The 25,246-nt window shown below is 40.3% G+C and overlaps 1 protein-coding gene across 5 annotated transcripts in view; it reads left to right on the top strand.

Moving 5' to 3' along the window:
* Positions 1 to 25,246, top strand: part of LOC116938735 (receptor-type tyrosine-protein phosphatase S-like) — a 246,293-nt gene that overhangs the window by 28,968 nt on the left and 192,079 nt on the right. For all 5 annotated transcript variants that reach the window (XM_032946294.2, XM_032946285.2, XM_032946325.2 and 2 more), the window contains exon 2: positions 16,256 to 16,415. In XM_032946294.2, coding sequence (XP_032802185.2) covers positions 16,316 to 16,415 — 100 coding nt within the window. In that variant the 5' untranslated portion in view covers positions 16,256 to 16,315. The remainder of the gene's footprint in view (positions 1 to 16,255; positions 16,416 to 25,246) is intronic.

Genomic DNA, 25,246 nt, shown 5'->3' on the forward strand with positions numbered 1-25,246 from the left:
TCAATAACACAGCTTCAAACGCGTATCAGACATATTCTTTGGTTCTTTCGGTAAAGTCATGTAGAAAAAAAAAGTGAGCGCACTAGCAGTCTATAATGTAGACTGTAGCAATCGTTATTAAACTGATCCTGAGTGAGCGTACTGGCAGTCTATAATGTAGACTTATTCTGGTTATTTCAGTAACAAAAATACAATAAAAATAAACACAAAAATCACGACGTTTAAATCGCAACACAAGCGGTCGTCATCAGGAAAAAGGGGGGGGGGGGGGGGGTTAGCCTCTAAAGGCTAACTGTTTATAAAGGTTTTGAGATGGGCGTAGCCCAAGTGTGTCAGCAGCATGGGCGGGGCAGCTAATGTTAATGTACGAGGAAAGACAAGCAACTGCAACTACACCAATCAAAGGGCCGCCAGGCGACCATCTCCACACACCCACACTGCTGATGGTGGAGGTGGACAAGAAAAAACACAAATCAAGTCATGGCCCAAAGTGGTTGATGACATCTTTCCAATGATTGCTGAGTTTATAACCATCCTCTCGGTTGAAATTGTGTCTGTGTCTGTATATATTGATTGCTTCATGAACGAATCTTGTCATGTATGCGTTTTAGACTTCTTTCGCACCATACGTAGCCAACCGTGTTAATCGGAGGTGCGGTTGAAGGACAACACGCTAAACACAAACAGCAGAGTATGAGATAGCAAGAGCTGCCATCCTTAAAGTTCAGGCACTTGCACACCATGATGAACCAGCCAGCTCTGACCATTCAGGCAGATGTTCAACTCCCGAGCAGCACTGGCATTGTGTAGGTGGAACACGCTGGAGACTATCTTGTTGGCGCTTAGCTGGAGGCGCCATGTCTTAGTCAGGTTTGCGACGTCGCTGTTCAGACTTTACTGGTGCCCTGATAATGTCTGAGCTTGGATTCCACAGCAAATATGGTCCGTCAGTGCACATTAATTTTTGCTTTGTGACAGGCCATTGGTGTAGATGTTATACAAGGTTCGAGCAAACACAGATCCCCAAGGCAGTCCGTTGATCTCTCTTCTCCAGGTGATTGTCTTCTCACCCATGTGCACCCTGAACTGTCTGTTGCGGAAGAGCAGTTCGATGTCAGTCACCCATGCTGGGAGGAGACTTGTTACCTTCACAAGCAGCCCAGTGTGTCAAACGGTGGCATATGGTGCTGTAAGGTCAAGGAAAACATTGCCTTTTTGAGATTTATTTGGAAGCAGTTTTCGATGAATACTTTACTACTAATACTTGGTCGCACGTGATTTGACCTTGTTGGAAACCTGCTTGATCGATTCTTAGGACATTCTTCACTTCTGGAAGTATGCGTTGTAGAATCAGGCACTCCAGAACTTTAAAATAGACAGCAGTGATATCAGGTGGTAGCTTGATTCCTGCTTTGGGTCTTTTCCTGGTTTTGGTAGGCTGATGACTTTCGACTTGTGCCATGTCTTCAGCAGCTTTTACCATAGTTAAAGAGAGTGTTACTAGTGAGCACCTGTTAAATGTCACAAATACATATCACATCTCACAGCCACAAGCTTACTATGAACAATGGCCTCTCCAAGGCTTGGTACTGGCACCATCACTGTTTAACACACATATGTAGAAGTGACCCAATGTACATAATTTCGCAAATTCATATATGCAGATGGAAAAGCCCTTGATGCACAGGGCACACACCTTTAGAACAGTGCCAATATTTTAAGTTGATCTAACTTTATTGGAGGCCTATTTACATTGCTGGTGACTGACCATATCTTTCCAAAATCACCACAAGTGCTTTCTACCTGAACAATCATGCAGCAGATTTTACTCTTGATTTGTTCTTCTGTGGCAGCCCAGTGCGTTATGACCCCGTTGCAAGATATCTAGAGGTTATCATGGATACAAGCCTGAACTTCCAGCCCCACATAAAACAGATCTGTGAAAAGACCAAATGAGGAATCGCCCTGCTACAGAAACTTACAGGAACGACCTGGGGTGCCTCAGCTGATGTGCTGTGATAAGCGCCGACTCAAGCACCGATATCCCCGATACCCCTTTTCTAATCGCATTGTCACCATCTTAGAATCTCATCCATATCTGGAAGAATGCTGGTGAACAGAGTGGAGCAACGCAGACATCCAGAATAAATACCTCATTGAAGACCCAAACATTGCATTTCCTGGCGTTGACATTCTTCGAAGACTCTGGTGTAACCATAAACCGCATCAGAACACCAATAGGCCGATTCGCACATCTCCTTCACAAGTGTAAAATTAAAGACAACTCACAGTGCGATTCTGGCCATGCAACCCAAACTATGCACCGTATTATAGTAAACCACTGTAGTCTGCTCTCCTTCAATGGAGGAATAACAAAACTACGTAAACTTTCACCGGATATCCCTTTTGTGGCTCGCAGACTTCGACATTGGCATTTAGCTGCTGAACATATGGCCATACGCAATAATATAATAGCACCACTTTGTGTGAAGTCAACAGGAGTTATACTAAACTAAACTATTTTTTATTTTCCCAGGTAAGACCCCCTGAGCTATATAGCTCTTTTTGAGAAGCGACCTATCCACAAATGATAGCTCAACGAAGTGGCTTATGTTGAAAATTATTACAGCCAAATATTGTAAACGCATGTTTCTGAATATGGAGGGAAAAAACCGGAGGACCCGGAGAAAAATCTACACGACAACTGGGAGAGAGACATGCAAACTCCACATATACGGGCGTTAGGGTCAGGATCGCACCCACGACCTTCTGCATACCAGGCGAGGTAATTAATATCTGGCCTCCGTGGCACCTAAATAATGTGGAGGGATAACCCTACTTTGAGAATGTGGAATTTCCACCACTTATTCCAGACCGCTATCTGAGGTGAACGTCTCCCTGTGATTATTTGAGCAGGGAGACACACACTCTCACTCACAACTCGGCACACACAGTGTGCTCAGTGCGGTAATTACATTGCAGTTGAAAGACCAATTCTGCAATTCAGAGCGCTAGATTACATTCCCGGATTAATTGAGGCTTAATTCAGAATTAAATGGCCTGAATTAATGTGGGTGCGTGGTGACTATGCGTTGATTTTATCAGCCCAAACGATCTACTTACGAGTTACTCACAGCCAGTAATTATGTTGGATGTGCCAGATACTATTGTACGTTTCCTTTTCTAAGAGTTACCTGTAATCCAGCTACATATGTACAATACAATGAAACTCATATTATTCATGGCGATGTGGTTTGTGCTTTTGGCAGATCTTACTATTCACGTTGATCAGCAGCAATGACTCCTGTTATCCACACTGCTGTTTCCGGATAAACATGGTTAGCAAACATTCAATCACATCTGGGTCACTCCTGTCACCTGTGGAAAGTGACGGATAATAGGATGGTGTTTGTACTTGTGGATGACTCATTCTCAGATAAGCACGGATAATAGTAAGAGTTAATCACCACTTCTAGGTTACATCTGTTACCTCTGAATAAGTGAAGATAATAGGAAAAATCAGACTATGGATTGAATATTGTATGCAGTTAAATTCAGATAATAAAAGTGAATGATAGGTGGGTGGACCTATACATAGACATACATATTGTATAATACACATAGGGACATAACACATAATGTATGGCCCTTTGTCGATCCACTGCTAGATGAAGGCCTTTCCTTGCCATATTGGTCATGGGATTGCTTGACAACATTTTACCAGGGGAGGTGGGAGGGCCCAATACCGGTTCATATATTAGTTTCCATTGTTATTAGCTGTAGCAGGTAATCAATCTCAGGTTACTTTGATTATAGTAGGGTTGTTAAACAATTCTTTTTTTAGGAATAGGTTTTACCCTTTTAACTGGCACAAAAACTGACACCTTTATTCAAGGCATCATGTTTGCAATGACCACAACACAAGCAGTTTGCATTTTGACTGCTTGTGTTGTTGCAGTTTGCATTTTGACTGCTTGTGTTGTGGTCATTGCAAACATGATGCCTTGAATAAAGGTGTCAGTTTTTGTGCCAGTTAAAAGGGTAAAACCTATTCCTATATCTTTTTTCTGGCAAAGGAGGTCTCATAATGTTAATGCTCACCCCGAGCCCTCAATACTCTGATAGTGCGCTGTTTTTGAGTTGTACGCCTTTTGGCATCTTCTGGTCCAACACCAATGGAGACTAGGCTCTAAGAAAAGCTGTCTCGGGTGTGGACCAATCAAATTCAAGGACAGTGCATATTATTATCAGAGTTGTCTTTTTTGTTTGCATTTTGACTGCTTGTGTTGTGGTCATTGCAAACATGATGCCTTGAATAAAGGTGTCAGTTTTTGTGCCAGTTAAAAGGGTAAAACCTATTCCTATATCTTGTTTCTGGCAAAGGAGGTCTCATAATGTAAATGCTCACCCCGAGCCCTCAATACTCTGATAGTGCGCTGTTTTTTGAGTTGTATGCCTTTTAGCGTCTTCTGGTCCAACACCAATGGAGACTAGGCTCTAAGAAAAGCTGTCTCGGGTGTGGACCAATCAAATTCAAGGACAGTGCATATTATTATCAGAGTTGTCTTTTTTGTTTGCATTTTTACTGCTTGTGTTGTGGTTAATGCAAACATGATGCCTTGAATAAAGGTGTCAGTTTTTGTGCCAGTTAAAAGGGTAAAACCTATTCCTATATCTTGTTTCTGGCAAAGGAGGTCTCATAATGTTAATTATTTTTTTACCAGGTAAGATAGCTCAATAAAGTGGCTTATCATGTGGAAATGTATAGCAACCAAATACTCTAAATGCATGTTTCTAAATGTGGAGGGAAAACTGGAGGACCCAGAGAAAAATCCACGTGACCACGAGGAGAACATGCAAACTCCAAATATGCTGGTGTCTGGTCTGGATCGAACCCACTACCTCCTGCATACCAGCCGAGAGAGTTAAAATCTTGCCACCATGGCAAGATGTTAACTCGTAAAAAAATGTTAACTATATCTGTTTTAGAATCAATTACCAATTCCAAAAGTCAGGAATTGGTAATCGTTGCTAGTGGACTTTTAGTAATGAATGTACTCGCTGGCATATGTGTGAATGTTCAAACGGCACGGCTGTCTAAGTCACTACGTGGTACATTTGCCCTCATTTCTCAGTTACAAGGTAAAACTGCAGCCCTGAAATTCCTTTCCTAATCAGAGGGAGCTTTAGAGGGTATGTGGTCTACACTTCCACACTGATCAAATGTCTTGGAAGAGGTGGGTGTACCCACACGTTACCCCACCACATGTTACCTACTAATCTACTAACTGGTGTACCCATTTATACTTCTGGGTGAACAGGCAAGGTGATGGAAGAAACATGTACCAATTGTGTCAACTGCCGCGCTGGGATATCGAAACGAACTGGGACATTTTTTGACTTAAAGCTTTGTTGACTGCAGGGATTCATATTCTTGGTTCTTTCGGTAAAGTCACGTAGAAGGGAATTTTATTGTTTTATATTTTTATTATTTGATTGTTTCCCTTCTACGTGACTTGACCGAAAGAACCAAGAATATGAACTGGGACATGTCTACAGTGAAACTTGTGTTATCCAAGACCCTATCTTTACACCACTTTCCTATTATCTGAGCCATCATGCAGGGAAGCAATGATCCAGAAGTGAAGGCACATGCTTTCTATTATCCACGATTATCCGTGGTTAGAGAGGATTACCCTTGAAAAGGTGTGGACCATGCGTGGATCTCCAGCAGTGCGAAGTACATCACTGCCAACGAATTATACATTGCTGATGAGGTTTCCCAGCCCTGCTGGTTTTGCAGTGGTGGTGATATTGATGAAGGTAGCGATGGTGGTGATGGTGATGATGATTATGGATGAATGGCAGTGATGATTATGACCATGATTTGTGCTGGGAATTACGCTGTGCTGGGATGACTCACAACTGTGCTATGTCGGGATGACTCAGAGTATGCCCTGCAATGTCAGGATGACTCACACATTGTCCCGCTATGTCGGAATGATATTTTACTACAGTATATCCAGCTATGAATAGCTAGGAATAGGTTTTACCCTTTTAACTGGCACAAACTGACACCTTTATTCAAGGCATCATGTTTGCAATAACCACAACACAAGTCTCCAATGGAGACTAGGCTCTAAGAAAAGCTGTCTCGTGTGTGGACCAATCAAATTCAAGGACAGTGCATATTTTCTTCTTTGGTTCTTTCGGTAAAGTCACGTAGAATGAGAATAAAATAATAAATTGATAAAATAAAATAACACAATAATATTCTCACGACGTTTCGGCCACAACACAAGCGGCCTTCATCAGGTGAAGGGAGCGAGACTGTCTGGTAGGACAGCGCTGGAGTGAGAGAGCCACGTTCAGATCACGGCTTTTAAGCTGTGTGAGAGGAACAAAGAGCCTTGACGAAGGAATTAGCATAAAATTTAGCATTGAAAAGGCTGAATGATTAGCTTGTGACTGGTCACAGAAATAGCTATGTTAAAAGTTAAAGCATACACATCCGCAGAGGCACCCATTGTTAAAAGGAATTAGCATAGAATTTAGCATTGAAATAGCTAAATTAAGGCATTCGCTTGTAACTGCTACAGAAATAGTTACGTTGAAGTCAGAGCATACACATTCACCGAGGCACTTAGTAGAAATCAAAACAGGAGAATTTAGCATTGAAATAACTAGGCGAATTTAGCATTGAAATAACTGGGTGATTTGCTAGTGACTGGTCACAGAAATGACTACACATCTGAGCTATTCACAGTACTATATAGTGAACCAATAAAAACTTAAATATAAATTACCTTCATGTTATCAATAAACTCTATATTCTCCAATCAGCTAAGCTACCAACCATAAGTCGTTATATATCACAATGCTATATGGCGAAAAAATGGGTGGATTCTTACCCTCAAATTTCCATACCACGGATAGCTACGGGCCCCGTTCAGACGGACGAGTTCGTCCATGGTCGGAACAGAGGAGGGGGAGAGAGACAGCTGCGAAGCCCTAGTATACTCCATGTTGTAAACCATACCATTAACCGTGGTGTGAGAGGTATTAAGAGGCAATGCTGGCGAAAGAGCTGCGGTCTGAAGGTCATCGTAAAATTACAATTAATTAAGAACAGAAATGATTTAACACATCTTTCCAGTGGTTACTAAGCCTGAATCCATCTTCTCGGTTGAAATTGTCTCTGTGCTTGTATATGTGAATGGCCTCATGAACGAATCTCTCATGGTAGCCAGTTGGTTTGCAAAGAACCTTCGTCTTGGAGAAGTCAATGTCATGTGAGCCCACTGAATTGTAACAGTGATCTGCCACGGCAGAGGAGTTCGTCTTACCGTGTTTCAAGTCTGCTTTATGTTCGCGGATGCGGTCCGAGATATGTCTTTTGGTTTCTCCAATGTAGCTACTACCACAGAGGCACTTTAGTTTGTAAACGCCCGGGTACTGTATGTCTGGAAGAGCATCTTTTACAGATGGAACTAAATCACGGATTTTGTGTACTGTGTTGAATCGGACCTGGATCTTGTGTTTATTCAGGATTTTGGAGATCTTTTTAGTGACCCCTGCAATGTAGGGTAAGGTGATGGTTTTGAGTGGCTCCACAAGAGGATCCTTCTTCATGACTGGAGTGATGGCTTTGCGGATTGTGTAGTCGGAGTAGCCATTAGCCCTGAGAGCCTGGTGTACGTGCTTGAGTTCACTGGTAATGTGTTCCTGGTCGGAAATGCATTGGGCTCTATGGTATAGAGTCTTGATGAGGCAGTTCTTCTGGGATGGATGGTGGTGGGAATCCGGTTTCAAGTAAGCATCTGTATGGGTAGCTTTCCTGTAGACAGAGTGGCTCATTGAACCATCATGTCTCCTTTTAATTAAGACATCCAGAAAGGGTAGTTTGCCATCTTTTTCGACCTCCATGGTAAATCTGATGGCTGGGTGTATGGAATTGATGTGGTCGCGGAATTGGTCTAGAGCAGGCTGGCCATGTGGCCAGATGACAAAGGTGTCAGATTTACCATGGAGGTCGAAAAAGATGGCAAACTACCCTTTCTGGATGTCTTAATTAAAAGGAGACATGATGGTTCAATGAGCCACTCTGTCTACAGGAAAGCTACCCATACAGATGCTTACTTGAAACCGGATTCCCACCACCATCCATCCCAGAAGAACTGCCTCATCAAGACTCTATACCATAGAGCCCAATGCATTTCCGACCAGGAACACATTACCAGTGAACTCAAGCACGTACACCAGGCTCTCAGGGCTAATGGCTACTCCGACTACACAATCCGCAAAGCCATCACTCCAGTCATGAAGAAGGATCCTCTTGTGGAGCCACTCAAAACCATCACCTTACTCTACATTGCAGGGGTCACTAAAAAGATCTCCAAAATCCTGAATAAACACAAGATCCAGGTCCGATTCAACACAGTACACAAAATCCGTGATTTAGTTCCATCTGTAAAAGATGCTCTTCCAGACATACAGTACCCGGGCGTTTACAAACTAAAGTGCCTCTGTGGTAGTAGCTACATTGGAGAAACCAAAAGACATATCTCGGACCGCATCCGCGAACATAAAGCAGACTTGAAACACGGTAAGACGAACTCCTCTGCCGTGGCAGATCACTGTTACAATTCAGTGGGCTCACATGACATTGACTTCTCCAAGACGGAGGTTCTTTGCAAACCAACTGGCTACCATGAGAGATTCGTTCATGAGGCCATTCACATATACAAGCACAGAGACAATTTCAACCGAGAAGATGGATTCAGGCTTAGTAACCACTGGAAAGATGTGTTAAATCATTTCTGTTCTTAATTAATTGTAATTTTACGATGACCTTCAGACCGCAGCTCTTTCGCCAGCATTGCCTCTTAATACCTCTCACACCACGGTTAATGGTATGGTTTACAACATGGAGTATACTAGGGCTTCGCAGCTGTCTCTCTCCCCCTCCTCTGTTCCGACCATGGACGAACTCGTCCGTCTGAACGGGGCCCGTAGCTATCCGTGGTACGGAAATTTGAGGGTAAGAATCCACCCATTTTTTCGCCATATAGCATTGTGATATATAACGACTTATGGTTGGTAGCTTAGCTGATTGGAGAATATAGAGTTTATTGATAACATGAAGGTAATTTATATTTTAGTTTTTATTGGTTCACTATATAGTACTGTGAATAGCTCAGATGTGTAGTCATTTCTGTGACCAGTCACTAGCAAATCACCCAGTTATTTCAATGCTAAATTCGCCTAGTTATTTCAATGCTAAATTCTCCTGTTTTGATTTCTACTAAGTGCCTCGGTGAATGTGTATGCTCTGACTTCAACGTAACTATTTCTGTAGCAGTTACAAGCGAATGCCTTAATTTAGCTATTTCAATGCTAAATTCTATGCTAATTCCTTTTAACAATGGGTGCCTCTGCGGATGTGTATGCTTTAACTTTTAACATAGCTATTTCTGTGACCAGTCACAAGCTAATCATTCAGCCTTTTCAATGCTAAATTTTATGCTAATTCCTTCGTCAAGGCTCTTTGTTCCTCTCACACAGCTTAAAAGCCGTGATCTGAACGTGGCTCTCTCACTCCAGCGCTGTCCTACCAGACAGTCTCGCTCCCTTCACCTGATGAAGGCCGCTTGTGTTGTGGCCGAAACGTCGTGAGAATATTATTGTGTTATTTTATTTTATCAATTTATTATTTTATTCTCATTCTACTTGACTTTACCGAAAGAACCAAAGAAGATGAATCATTGCAGTCACGAAAGCTTTAAATCGAAATTTACAGTGCATATTATTATCAGAGTTGTCTTTTTGTTTGCATTTTGACTGCTTGTGTTGTGGTTATTGCAAACATGATGCCTTGAATAAAGGTGTCAGTTTTTGTGCCAGTTAAAAGGGTAAAACCTATTCCTATGTCTTGTTACTGGCAAAGGAGGTCTCATAATGTAAATGCTCACCCCGAGCCCTCAATACTCTGATAGTGCGCTGTTTTTGAGTTGTATGCCTTTTGGCGTCTTCTGGTCCAACACAAATGGAGACTAGGCTCTAAGAAAAGCTGTCTCGTGTGTGGACCAATCAAATTCAAGGACAGTGCATATTATTATCAGAGTTGTCTTTTTGTTTGCATTTTGACTGCTTGTGTTGTGGTTATTGCAAACATGATGCCTTGAATAAAGGTGTCAGTTTTTGTGCCAGTTAAAAGGGTAAAACCTATTCCTATATCTTGCTTCTGGCAAAGGAGGTCTCATAATGTTAATTATTTTTTTGCCAGGTAAGATAGCTCAATAAAGTGGCTTATCATGTGGAAATGTATAGCAACCAAATACTCTAAATGCATGTTTCTAAATGTGGAGGGAAAACTGGAGGACCCAGAGAAAAATCCATGTGACCACGAGGAGAACATGCAAACTCCAAATATGCTGGTGTCTGGTCTGGATCGAACCCACTACCTCCTGCATACCAGCCGAGAGAGTTAAAATCTTGCCACCATGGCAAGATGTTAACTCGTAAAAAAATGTTAACTATATCTGTTTTAGAATCAATTACCAATTCCAAAAGTCAGGAATTGGTAATCGTTGCTAGTGGACTTTTAGTAATGAATGTACTCGCTGGCATATGTGTGAATGTTCAAACGGCACGGCTGTCTAAGTCACTACGTGGTACATTTGCCCTCATTTCTCAGTTACAAGGTAAAACTGCAGCCCTGAAATTCCTTTCCTAATCAGAGGGAGCTTTAGAGGGTATGTGGTCTACACTTCCACACTGATCAAATGTCTTGGAAGAGGTGGGTGTACCCACACGTTACCCCACCACATGTTACCTACTAATCTACTAACTGGTGTACCCATTTATACTTCTGGGTGAACAGGCAAGGTGATGGAAGAAACATGTACCAATTGTGTCAACTGCCGCGCTGGGATATCGAAACGAACTGGGACATTTTTTGACTTAAAGCTTTGTTGACTGCAGGGATTCATATTCTTGGTTCTTTCGGTAAAGTCACGTAGAAGGGAATTTTATTGTTTTATATTTTTATTATTTGATTGTTTCCCTTCTACGTGACTTGACCGAAAGAACCAAGAATATGAACTGGGACATGTCTACAGTGAAACTTGTGTTATCCAAGACCCTATCTTTACACCACTTTCCTATTATCTGAGCCATCATGCAGGGAAGCAATGATCCAGAAGTGAAGGCACATGCTTTCTATTATCCACGATTATCCGTGGTTAGAGAGGATTACCCTTGAAAAGGTGTGGACCATGCGTGGATCTCCAGCAGTGCGAAGTACATCACTGCCAACGAATTATACATTGATGATGAGGTTTCCCAGCCCTGCTGGTTTTGCAGTGGTGGTGATATTGATGAAGGTAGCGATGGTGGTGATGGTGATGATGATTATGGATGAATGGCAGTGATGATTATGACCATGATTTGTGCTGGGAATTACGCTGTGCTGGGATGACTCACAACTGTGCTATGTCGGGATGACTCAGAGTATGCCCTGCAATGTCAGGATGACTCACACATTGTCCCGCTATGTCGGAATGATATTTTACTACAGTATATCCAGCTATTAATAGCTAGGAATAGGTTTTACCCTTTTAACTGGCACAAACTGACACCTTTATTCAAGGCATCATGTTTGCAATAACCACAACACAAGTCTCCAATGGAGACTAGGCTCTAAGAAAAGCTGTCTCGTGTGTGGACCAATCAAATTCAAGGACAGTGCATATTATTATCAGAGTTGTCTTTTTGTTTGCATTTTGACTGCTTGTGTTGTGGTTATTGCAAACATGATGCCTTGAATAAAGGTGTCAGTTTTTGTGCCAGTTAAAAGGGTAAAACCCATTCCTATGTCTTGTTACTGGCAAAGGAGGTCTCATAATGTAAATGCTCACCCCGAGCCCTCAATACTCTGATAGTGCGCTGTTTTTGAGTTGTATGCCTTTTGGCGTCTTCTGGTCCAACACCAATGGAGACTAGGCTCTAAGAAAAGCTGTCTCGTGTGTGGACCAATCAAATTCAAGGACAGTGCATATTATTATCAGAGTTGTCTTTTTTTTGCATTTTGACTGCTTGTGTTGTGGTTATTGCAAACATGATGCCTTGAATAAAGGTGTCAGTTTTTGTGCCAGTTAAAAGGGTAAAACCTATTCCTATGATTCTTACTTTGTTCTACTGTTTCAGGATGACTCCTGTGCCGTGTCATGCTGTGTTGAAAGATAACCTGCGATATCCTAAATGTGTTGGAAACATTTCAGGGATAATGATGATGATCATGGTAATCATGACAGTGTTGGTGATAATACTAGTTACACTGATGTGTGGATAGGAGTTTCCTGGAATGTATTGCCATGGTAACGATAACAATATACTTCTGCAAATATAAGGAGTACCCAGAATTTGCTATAAAATTTATAATACTACCTTTTCCATGGACATGACCCAGGGGGTGGCCTGAATACAGAAAATTTGCATAAAGAAAATTATACATATCGAAAGGTAGCCACCCACTTTTATTGAGCACATCAAATTTGATTAATTCCGGGGTCAAAATAACGTATTGTCTACGTTTCAGTGCAAATAAAAGTGTGTGCATTGAAAATATTCTTTTTTTAAACCTTCTTTTATACTTGTTGCTCTCGCCCTAAGGAAGAGGGAATCACAGTGGCTGCTCCGGCGCGATGACGAGTGGCGATATAAGCACTTCTTTCATTGGTCATAGGCTAGCCAGCAACAGCCGCTGTCATTGGATTAGACGTTTGCCGTCGTAGGTGGGTGCAACCATTCGTGATTTCAAAAAGGGGGGGGTGGCTAAAATGTACAGTTATTAATTATTAAATGTAGTTAAAAACACGAAGAGGACCACGATGGCCAGGACCCGGACCGTTTTTTTTAATGAAATCTTCAATTGTCAGGCGAGGCGAGTCTGTGTAGAAAATTTCAACTCGTCAGGCTTCGTAGATCGAAGATATGCATCAAATATTCGAAAGAATATGAACAGACAACACCGCAAGTTCAATAAAAGTGTGTAATAATAAAAGTGTGTAAACAGCTTCAATAAGCATTGACCAAACATCATGGCCAGGATTTTAATTCATCATGTGGCTCTTGAGACTTGGTGATGACTGACTGCTTTTTGTGAGTAAAGATTTTGGATTACAAGATAAAACTACGTTGTCCTGCCGTGAGTGCTGTATCTTGAGATAATATTTATGTTTTGGCAACGCCATTCAGTCTGGAATCATGCTGAAATTAATCGCGGTGAAAATAGCTTTATCTTGCGCAAGGTTTTATTCAAAAAGGTGCTTTACTACAATTATTTTTGCTCATAAAAGTATTATTAAAGTATGCTACTGCAATAAGACAATTTAACAGAAAGCAAGTTAAGCATCTGGAGCCAGATTTGCATGATGGTGAATGTATCTGTGATTATTTTGTGAAATTGTGCTAATGTTTCCATTACCAGCAATGGATAAAATCACCATCATGATGTGTTTTTTGGCCAATTCATCAATACGTGATTTTGACCGCTAATGTACAAACTATCACATTTTACTCAAGATGATGTGTTAGAAATGGGTCCCAATCTCATAACAATTTTTTTGCTCTTTTATACTTTTGTTTTTTTTATGGAAGCTTACTCCAGGGATGACTCCATGAGAATATAATATGCAACAATATAGCATTGTTATGGATAGGTGTTGTACCTTATGCTTAGCAGAAGTACCTCATACTGATAATCCTTATTCCTAGTATTCCTAGTAGTGTTTTGGAAAATATCAAGTGAGAAATTAAGCCCTGTGTGTATATACAGTATATATGCATATGGGTGTCAATGTATGTTTCTGTATGTCTCTACATGTGTATATCGGTGTGTGTCTGTGGTTACGTGAAATGTCTGTGTGTATGTCTTTATCTGTGTGTTTATGTGTATCTATGAATATAGCTACTTGTGTGCAATAGTCTGTACGTATCTATAACTGTGTTTATTTTATCTATTTGCGTCCGTAAAGACCATGAAGGCTCACAGGGGCAGTACCTCCACATCTGCTTAGCAGTGCCACCAGCTTCACGTACGTAGCCTCCTGGTGGATCCTCTCGGATAGTATGTGCTGATACCAAGCTAGCAAGGCCAGTGTAGCCACACTACCATGTGCATCAGGCATACCATGTGCTTTTGGCAATTGGTGAGGCCAGAATAAAATGTCCAGCTCGGAAATAATCTAACACCCAATAAACACAATAAATTAGATGGTGCGTAATATATTCTACATATTATAATAAAATAAATGAAAAAAATTACATAATCATCTATGATTACAGTGATGTGATACAACATGTCCTGTGCACATCCTCGTTTTTATGATAAACTGTGTATGGGAAGTGTGCTGGCCGGGGCTGATCTGATGTACCAGCTAATTTTGGTTAGTCCTGAAGCCAGTGGGTAGTGTAAATTATGCCTATGTGTGCGTGCGTATCAGTGTGTCTGATTTTGTGTGTGTGTAAATATATTTGGGTTGTGTGAGTATATTTGTATCCCGGCGACCCGAGTTCGACTCCTGCTCACAGTCATCATCATTGATGAACATCTCAACTGGTTTTCCTACTTAAATGGTGTGGTTTGTAAAATCAATATTGTGAAGACATAGGCGCTGGGTATGTGCGCGTGAACAGCCCTTGCCCCAACAGCCTGTTAAGGCTATTGGGGATCTCTCTTATCTGTGTGTGTTTTTATCTGTACCTATATGTGTTTGAGTGAGCCATGTGATTCCACAGGACACATCAAACATTCCTCATAGGAGATACTATTAATCTCAACTACTGCTTTCCAGTCAGTGCCTAGAAGCCAATGTGCTTTATAGCAGGATTATGTAAAAAAATAACTTTAAACACCCCCTTAAACAGTTCCTCTGGCACCTTTAAAATTCCCGTGTATTGAAGGTTATTTCTGGTGCTCATAGAGGTCAGACGAAGGCACCATTAGGTTTCACTTTTTCCTTTTTTCAAATATTTTGTCTTTCTCCAAATTATATTCCCACTATTTTATTAATATCCTTTCATGAGACCAATTCATTTCCATTTGAAACTCGAGCAAAAAGCAGTTGTAATGTCACTTCAGGTGCCTCTGGAAGATGATGTCAGAGAACTACTTTAGTGGTGTCTTTAATTTGCTTTAATTGCTTTTTGTGTTTAGTTTGTTGTCTTTTCCCCGCACCTCCAATTAGCACGGTTGGCTATGTATGGTGCGAAAGACAGTCATGTACATCATCAATTTTTCTTCCGATTCCGTTCCGATGACATACGTGTAAAATAAAATAACTTTATCGGTACCAAGGCTCCCACAAGGCCACGCGGGAGGGTATGTCACACATTTGGGCGCTAGCTATCATAGAATGCGGTCGTGTCGCGGTGAGTACATTGCCTCTAATAACAACAGCGCTATATCTCTCAAAATAAAATGTATGCGGAACCGCTTACGCGTTCCGAGATTCAGCAGTGAGCAGGACCCACCCTGCAACTTGCAGCTGTCTCGAAATGGGAAAGGGTTAATTGGCTTGTGGTGAATGTAGAGGAGGGGGGGGGAGCAATCATATTAACCAATTATATACAACACCAATCGCTTAAGCTGAAGTTAAATAATGTGATTTTCTTGCAAAATTGTAGCCAGTGATAGTGGCATTATTGCTTCATATAACAAAAAGTACAAAATAGAGTTAAATTTAATTCTGTCCTGCAACGCAAACCTTTGTTAAAACTGCATGCGCTCTACGGTAATTGTCTGGACTAGATCACATGTTTATCACAGTAACTTGATGGCGATATCCAACATGCCTGAAATTTTAGGCGCATTAAGCCATACATACATCACTGATTATGATGATGATACCACTAATGATGAGTACTTCGACACTGATAATCGTGATAATGACACTGATGATACTCATGATGATAATGGTATGCTGTTAATTATAATAATGGCGATATTGCTGATGCTCCTGATAGCAATGTTGTAAATAATATTGTTGAATATGATCCTGTTGGTGGTGATAATAATGTTGATTTTTATACGATTTAAAATGATGGCGCCGATGATGCTGATCTTATGTCTTTGATGGTGATGCCGCTGCTGCTGCTGCCTGAGTCAACCCTGGCTGGGGATTTTAACTTGGCCCATTCAACCTAGCAGTTCACTTTTTCACCTGTGCCCCATCGTGTTCACTTTACGTTTCAGATTAAACGCCATCACCTGACACTACTGGCTGACGAGACAGACGCTTCGGTGGTCGTGGGGATGTCGCGTAAAATGGGGCTTTTGGAGAGGCTGTCGCTGCCTGCACTGCTCATCTGCATACCTCTCCTACTCTTCATCTTGGGACTCACGGATGCTGACAGTAAGGCTACCATTTTTTCTGGGATCATAGAACAGTGCACAAACTACTACTCTGACACACACACACTCTTATACACGTGCACACACACATTCCCTTCTACGAGGGGTTGGAAACTGGCCTTCACCTTAATTTCATACAGGCCTACCACTTTGAAAGAGCCTGAAAATAATATTCGTCCTTCACTGCAAGCATCTTAGCCTCACTAAACGGTACTAGAGGGGAGTATTTTGAGTATTTTGACCTGGCAGCACTGTAATTTTTTATATTAGGGTGCTTACCTCTATCACTGCAAGTGCGTCTCGGAGTAACAGAAGTCACTATGCACACACATGCCTTCATTTATATATTATTGCCCTATTCATGTTGTATGTTTTACTTCCTCTTATGGAATATCGTGCAACAGCACTTTATTTCTAGAGCCCTATACCGACATTGGAAGAAATGTCTAATAAATTTTTACTTCATCATGGGACCTCCTTTGCCAGTACCAAAATATGATAATAGGTTTTTCCCCTTTTTATCTGGAAAGGGGAAAAACCTATTCTCAAATTTTTACTTCTTCACACAACATTTATCACATCAAAGCACTTCACCTTATTGCTATATCCATTCCATCTATTCGTGTGATTTGCAGGAGGAGGAGGAGCTTATTTTTTATATTTAATTGGGAAACCGTGTCATGACGTAACAGTAAACAGTAAGAGAAGCATGGGTACAGAAAGATTCGGATTGTCTGTCGACTTTTCATAATGAAATTGCATTATTTACATACAAATGTTTCTGATGCTTACAAGGGCACCGAACATAATCACGATATTCAGCTGCCTCACAAACATTTAAGTTACGAAAATAATAATCAAGCGTATGCATATTTTAAATAAAGCACATCTGGTCAGCTGTGATGTAAGGTGTTCAATTTATTCTGCAGAATGGTAAATTTAGTAGCATGCATGTTGATGTTTGGCAATGTATGTAGCTGTACACTGAAGCAGTAAGTGCTGTACAAAAGATGTTTAATTTTATACAATCGCAATGTTTTGGAATAATTACATTTCCATTCTCACTGTCAATACTGTGTTGTACGATGTGTTATTGATGATTATGCAGTACTCTGATGTAGATATATGTATCTTTTTGTAAGACCACAGTCACACATCATCAAAATCTATTTAAATAATACACTTACATATTTCAAAGTGCATTGTCTGCATATGAATCAGTGTTAACTGTCAAATCTTTGTGCATTTTCATGGGCATAATATATAAATCTTAAAACAATTGTCAGTTTTGATTTAAAGCTTTCGTGACTGCAGGGATTCATATTCTTAGTTCTTTCGGTAAAGTCACGTAGAAGGGAAACAATAAAATAATAAAAATTTAAAACAATACAATTCTAACGACGTTTAGACTACACCACAAGCAATCATCATCAGGTGTGAAAAACACAGCAAGAAAATTTGAAAAAAGTGGCAGTTTTTTTTAACGTTAGCACCATTGTGAGCGATTTGGCAGTTATTCATGTGGACGAGTCCACATGAACGAGTCCACATAAGTTATTCATGTGGACGAGTCCATCTATGTTCGGAAAAGAGGAGGGGGGGGACGAAAATAATGGATGCGGTCTAAAAGCCACCGTAAGCGTGAACAATCAATTAAGACCCGAAATGGTTTATCAAGTCCTTCCAATGATTGCTAAGCCAGAATCCATCTTCTCGATTGAAATTGTCTCTGTGTTTGTATATGTGGATAGCCTCATGAACGAATCTCTCATGGTAGCCAGATGGCTTGCAAAGAACCTCTGTCAAATACTTATTTCCCTCATTAAAATGCAAATCAATTTATAAGATTTTTGACATGCGTTTTTCTGGATTTTGTTGTTATTCTGTCTCTCACTGTTCAAATAAACCTACCATTAAAATTATAGACTGATCATTTCTTTGTCAATGGGCAAACGTACAAAATCAGCAGGTGATCAAATACTTTTTTCCCTCACTGTATTACATAACGTAAACATTGTTATATTTACAGTATACAGTATTACGAGCAATATTCTACATTTTAAATATGCACATACAGCATATAATGCTACAGCATAAAGTTACAACTTTTGATTTCAAATTATTTTGGATTCATATAAGAGATGTATTCAGATGAGATATATGAGAGAGAGGTGTCATATGAGATAAGAGAGATGTACAGTTGAATGTCCAAAAAATCCGTCCTCCAGCAATTCATAATTCCTAAAATTTGTGGTATCCCTCAGGTTCGTGGTAGTTCCCGTATATCCAAAAATCCACAAAAAACATTGCGGATGTTTGGGAGGACAGTTAAAAACTCCGATAATCCACAAAAGTTTGGATTATAGAGGCTAATTTATTATAACCACAAGACACCGCTATCAGAATGAAAATGTTAAGCGCAGCGGTCTTCTTTGAAGCCAGTGGCTTAAAATGTTGGAGAGATGTGTTTGAAGTGCTTGGAACACATCTGTCTCTGAGAAACAGAGAGAGATGAAGCTGGAGAGACAACGTGGATGTAGATAGACAAACGGAGTTTTTAATGGAAATGTTTTTTTGGCTCGACGTTGCACAGATTGCACTGACGTAGTAATTTGATTGGGATGTTAAAAGCTATGATCCCATTCTACCACCTGATGTTAGTTGTGCTTTACGCTCATTTCAAACTTGCGCTTTCACGGGATTCACACCAACACAATCACTTCGCGCACCGACTAACCCTCGGTTGCGGCCCTGCTTTTCCCATTAACATGCTAATCTCTCATTAACATGCTCATTTTTACCTGCCTGCCCTTTGATTGGTGGAAAACCAACCACAGTCGGGTTGGCTGCCAACCACTTGCATTAACATCGGCTGCTGACATTTGGGCTATGCCCATTTCAAACCCTTATAAATAGTTTGTCTTTGGAAGCTATACTCCCTTTTCCTGAAGACGGCCGCTTGTGTTGTGATCGAAACGTCGTAGTTTTTTGTCATTTTCTTTGAACCTATTTACGTGACTTTACCGAAAAACCCAAAGAATATATTAAATACACTTTGTATTGTGGGTCTAAACAACTCCAAAACCAAACGATAGCATATTTTTATATTCTTGGGTCTTTCGGTAAAGCCGCGTAGATAGATCAAATAATAAAAATGAAATAAAAATAATAACAATATTACGACGTTTAAATTGCAACACAAGCAATCGTCATCAAGTGAGAAATATTGCGGAAGAGCTGCTGAGAATTTATGGTAGGAGCGCTGCTAAGGTAAGGAGCTATAAAGGTTTTGTATGGGTGTAGCCCAAGGGTCAGTGGGAGGGGCTAGAGATGAAATTTGCATGTAAATTTAAGATCGGGTAAATCTTGACAAACGAAGCTATGGGGGTGGCCATTGTATTGTGAGGGATTAGCATGTCAATGTAAGAAATTTGCTTGTAAATGTAAGCTTGGAGAGAGCTCAGAAAGAGCTATCGCTACATGGAGGTGGAAGAGCATGGCAAGCCGCCATTTACTAATACAGCTAACGGTGGCTGTGTTAGTGAATGTAACTCAGAGAGTTGAAAATAACTGCTAATATAGGTAGGTAGAGAGGGAACGTCACAGCCAGTTATGACCTAAACTGGTTAATAACGTCCTTCCAATGATTGCTCAGTTTGTACCCATCTTCTCGCTTGAAATCATGTCTGTGTAATAAGAGCGGGTAAATCTTGACAAACGAAGGTGTGGGGGTGGCCATTATATTGTGAGAGATTAGCATGTCAATGTAAGAAATCTGCTTGTAAATGTAAGCTCGGAGAGAGCTCGGAAAGAGCCATCGCCACATGGAGGTGGAACAGGATGGCAAGCCGCCATTTACAAACGAAGCTGTGGGGGTGGCCATTATATTGTGAGAGATTAGCATGTCAATGTAAGAAATTTGCTTGTAAATGTAAGCTCGGAGAGAGCTCGGCAAGAGCATCGCCACATGGATTTTCTCAATTTGAGTTTCCCAAACAAATAGCAAAACTCATAATCCACGTTTTTTGCGGCTTATTGCTACTCCTAAAATCCTTAATTTTTGCGGAATATTAGGAGTCATGTGACTAAACATCCCTAAAATCACAGATTTTTAGAGTAATATCACACTGTGCCATGGATTGCGGGGCCCATGAGACACTCCCCCCAATATCAGAGGATTTTGGGAGTTCTGTATTTGCAAAAGGAGAGAGTAACATGAATAAAATATAGGAGAGATTACAGGAGATGCATTCACATGAGATATAAGAGATAGAGAAAGGTATTTACATGAGATAGAAGCGAGATGACAGGAAATGTTTGATGAAATAGAAGACACATGATAATAGATGTACTATATTAATATGTAATAGGATATAAATCAAAGAGCGATGCACTGCATTTTGTAGAGCTGTAACATTTAGGAGAGATAATTCAGTATATAGGGGCCAGATGTTTTCATAAATAAGTATAAGAAAATAGAGAAAAACGTGCATACTGTACTCACCTGATGCTGCACTGAAGGCTTCACCAACCAGCACCCTACGAATGGCCACCCTCCTGCATATCACATGACTACAAAGGCTACATGCTGAGCAAGATAGGTAATTACGGTGAAAACCCAATCACCATTCAAATTAAATGTCAGATACGGGGAAATGCACTCAGTTGCTTTGAAATTAAGTTGCATTGAAACACTTTGTTCACATTCCTGTAACTAACTACCCATTTATAAAGTCCTTGAATAATTGTCTTACAGTCAGTTTTCCCCGATGTAACATTTTCATTTTAACCTGCCTTATTTATGATAACTTATGTACTACCCCTGATCTTTGAGCTATGTACAACAAGAGTGTGATTGAACATTTTCACCATGCTTGTCAGGCAAAACGTAATGTTGCAACTTAAGCATCTAGATATGGCTTACTCAATGTAGTAATTGCCACCTATAGTGTACATCAATATCAGCCATGATCAATCTACCACTGGATGAATGCCTTTCCCAAGCCATTGTCAACGATCATGATCCCTTCATGTAATAATCACCTCCTAGCACTTGCCCGTGAGCTGGTTTCATCACTCCATCTGCTTGGTGGACGTACTATTGGACTTGTTTTATCTTTATTCTTGTCGATCGACCATCGTTGCTTTTAGTGATGTGTCCTGCCCAAGCTCTGTTCTTAATTGCATAGTGTCTTTAACCTACATATGTTCTCTCGTACATGTGTTAGTCTTTCAGTCGCAGTGTAATTTAAGTGTGTATCTTTCTTTGCTCACTCTTCATATATTTTTTTCCATTTTTGTATTGACCATGTTTTTGAACCATGTCATGTGCCAGTTTAAAGTTTGGCATGTTGGAGACAAGTCATGCAATGCCGTTTTATCAATTCTTGTAGCTTAAAATAAGATGCCCCCTGCCTCTAGGATAGACTGAATTTATATGCAGGATGCTGCTTTAAAGTTTGTCACAATAGTAGGATATATTAGCGTTATAATGTTTAAGTAAACTTAACATGATCAAAAGCCAAGGGAAAACTAATTAAAACAAGTTTAAAACATAACACTTATGATTTAACATGTGTGGGTGAAGTGTTGAACTGTTTAGAAATTTTGTTTATATTAAATGTAATTATGTTCAGGAAGTAAAGATATTTAGATTTTCTCTGTAAGTTGTTAGTGTAGTTTTCGTAGACAATTGCAATCTGAACGGGGAATTCTTATATGTAATTATTTTTTTACATATTTTGCTGATAGCAGACACATCAAATGGTCAAGGATGGCATTGCACTTGCACAACTGCATATTCGAAGAGCAGAACATTATTATTGGTTGTTGGCTTCGGTGTAAGGTTAAGTGATATAAAAGAAAAAAACTGCAATACATTATAGTGACAACTTTATGAACATGTGTGGTATGATGATCACATAAGTACTGGTTTACAAATTCCACATTTATACCAAGGGTAATACCCCATTTACTGCAGATTATGTTACTGAAATTGCATTTAATTGGTTACAGAATGATTATAAGTGTATTTACGTCTTAAAATACCCTGGATATAATTTATTCAGGAGCCTCAAGGCACTGAGTCTCAATGCTGGTTTTCAGGAGAGTCGTGCCTTGGAATGTTTCGTCAGTTCCATTTTGAGGAGTGTTTGCTTCCTTTGGGAGGAATGAGGAGTCTCCAGAGGACACCCTTGCAAAATGAATATAATTTAAAGGTCCACACAGACAGGTTCACAAAACCACTTGCTGCATTGCTGTACCCTGGCCACCTCACAGCTCAGGACCTCCGATTAGCAAGGTTAGCTACGTACAGTCCAAAAGAAGTTCGACATGCATAAATCTCACACATTCCCATCATCCATCGACTCTTTCCTCCAAATGTCCTTGGCATAAGGTGTCTACATTATACGTATATTATATATTTTTCTAGATGTGTTTGTATAAGTATACGTCTTTACATTTGTGTCTGTGTAGAGATAATATATATAAATGTGATTATGTAGTGTTAATGTATTTCGATATGTTCAGTACATATACCTAGTACGTGTTTGTGCGTATTTCTGAATTGTTGTTGTAGCACCACTTTTTTGGAAGGGACTGGCCATAGGAATGTTGCACCAATGGAAACGAGCACTACCTTACACTTGAGTCGGAATACACTCTGATTTTTTACTTTAACGGAACAGTCTACTACTTTAACCTGTCTTTTTGGTTCTTTCGGTAAAGTAACGTAGAAGGGAAATAATAAAATAATAATGAAACAGAATAAAATACAATTCTCACGACGTTTTGGCCACAATACAAGTAGCTGTTCTCAGGTGAAGAAACAGAACTGTCGGAAAGACAGCGCTCCAAATTGGAGCTCCAAATTGGACCTCTGTCTTCCGACAATTGGAGCGCTGTCTTTCCGACAGTTCTGTTTCTTCACCTGAGGACGGCTACTTGTGTTGTGGCCGAAACGTCGTGAGAATTTTATTTTATTTTCTGTTTTATTTTTATTATTTTATTATTTCCCTTCTACGTGACTTTACCGAAAGAACCAAGAAGATGAATCCCTGCAGTCACGAAAGCTTTAAATCGATACTTTGACCTGGTTATTTTTTGCCGTTATTAAATTTGCAAATGGGTCGACTACACGAAGCTGTTGCCTGAATATTTTATTTCCACACGAGAGTGGTGGAGGGAGCTTTTTATAGAGGCGATATGTCTCTTAGGATAGGCAGATGCTTGTGATTGTTTTTAACCTAAAGAAAGGCTAGTTTAAATTTCGATTTAAAGCTTTCGTGACTGCAAGGATTCATCTTCTTGGTTCTTTCGGTAAAGTCACGTAGAATGAGACTAAAACAAGAAAACAAATTAAGACAATAAGACAATAAAAGGCTAGTTTGTCACATTTTCCGATTGAGGTTTTTTTTTGCTAAACCTATGCCCTTGTGTGTGCATGTATTTGTGCATATGGAATTATGTAAGTATGTTTTTACGTGATTAGGTATTTGTTATTGAATGCATATGTGTTCTGAGTCCGTATGGTTGTCCGAGAGTATGTGTCCATGTGTGAGTGCTGGAGTGTGTGTATAATGGTAGCGGTAGTGTAGTGGTTAGCATGCTTTCGCTGTGAACCCGACGACTGGAGTTGAATTTCCGCTCACGGCCATCACCAGTGACGATTATCTGAACTTGTCCTGGGCCTCCCCTAGGTCGACTTAGCTTCAAATGAGTACCTAGTGCGGTGTGCTGGCCACCCATCACGCTTGTGCCATGTCGGCCTTCATAGGTGTTCGGTAACAGCACTTGCCCTAACACCCTGTTAAGGCTATACGGGGGATCTTTGACTTTGTTTGTGTAATGGTGTGGGGAGCAGTGGTGTTGTGGTTCGTGAACTCTGCTACAATTCTGGAATCCTGGGTGCACTTTCTAACATAAGTGACAATTGGGCCTCTGCTAGATTGACTCAGGCATAAATGAGTACCTTCTTTATTCTGAAAAAAATCATCACTGGGGAAACAAAAGCAACTGGGCATAATACTGGACATACCACCCAAACATGTGATGTCTTGACCTTAATAGGTGCTCGATAACTGCGATATAGAGAGTCGACCCCATTCCAGATTTTTCAATTCATCAGGGGCCAATTCGCCATTGGATATTTACATGACACCATGACTTATGCACCATAGGCCGTATGGGTCAAATTGGGCAGGGCTAGAGTAGAACTAGGGCATAGTCATTTTGAGTAATCTTCGAGGCATAATTGCACCAGTCAATTTGGGGGAATAGCCACTGAAGCAATTGCACTGGGCATAGAAACCCATTTTGCGCTTTAAATATGAATTTACTCAGCCAAGTTGTCTATTAGACTAAACAAATGATCTTGTGTATAGGAGTATGAGTAGGCATGTCTGGATAGATGCGTTCATTAGGCCTATCATAAATTACCCCCTTCACGATTCACATTACTGTAACTGTTATGGTTTGAGCGTGCGATTTTATGACATTTCATTTTGTAGCATCTGTAATGGCTTCAAGGGTCACATGAACTGTTTACACACAACGTATATGAATATAAAATAATTGATTGTTACATGCACTGGTGAGATATTGGCACCTGGCCTTAATGTTGACCACACCACCCCATGTAATGGCCAGCTGGCCTTAATAAGTTATCCCGATCACCATTCGTCCATTAAGTCTATAAGGCTTAACAGGTGATAATTGTGGCTTTTTCTACAGGAATTAATTATAGTTTATACATGTGTATTCATGTGTGTGTGTCTTTGTCTATCATCATCCTAATGAACAATCTTCATTAACCACATCAGTAGTAGCTGC

This window comes from Petromyzon marinus, chromosome 1 (genome assembly GCF_048934315.1).
Source record: "Petromyzon marinus isolate PM22_M1 ecotype Great Lakes invasive population chromosome 1, UKy_Petmar_22M1.pri1.0, whole genome shotgun sequence".
Classification (NCBI taxonomy): Eukaryota; Metazoa; Chordata; class Hyperoartia; order Petromyzontiformes; family Petromyzontidae; genus Petromyzon; species Petromyzon marinus.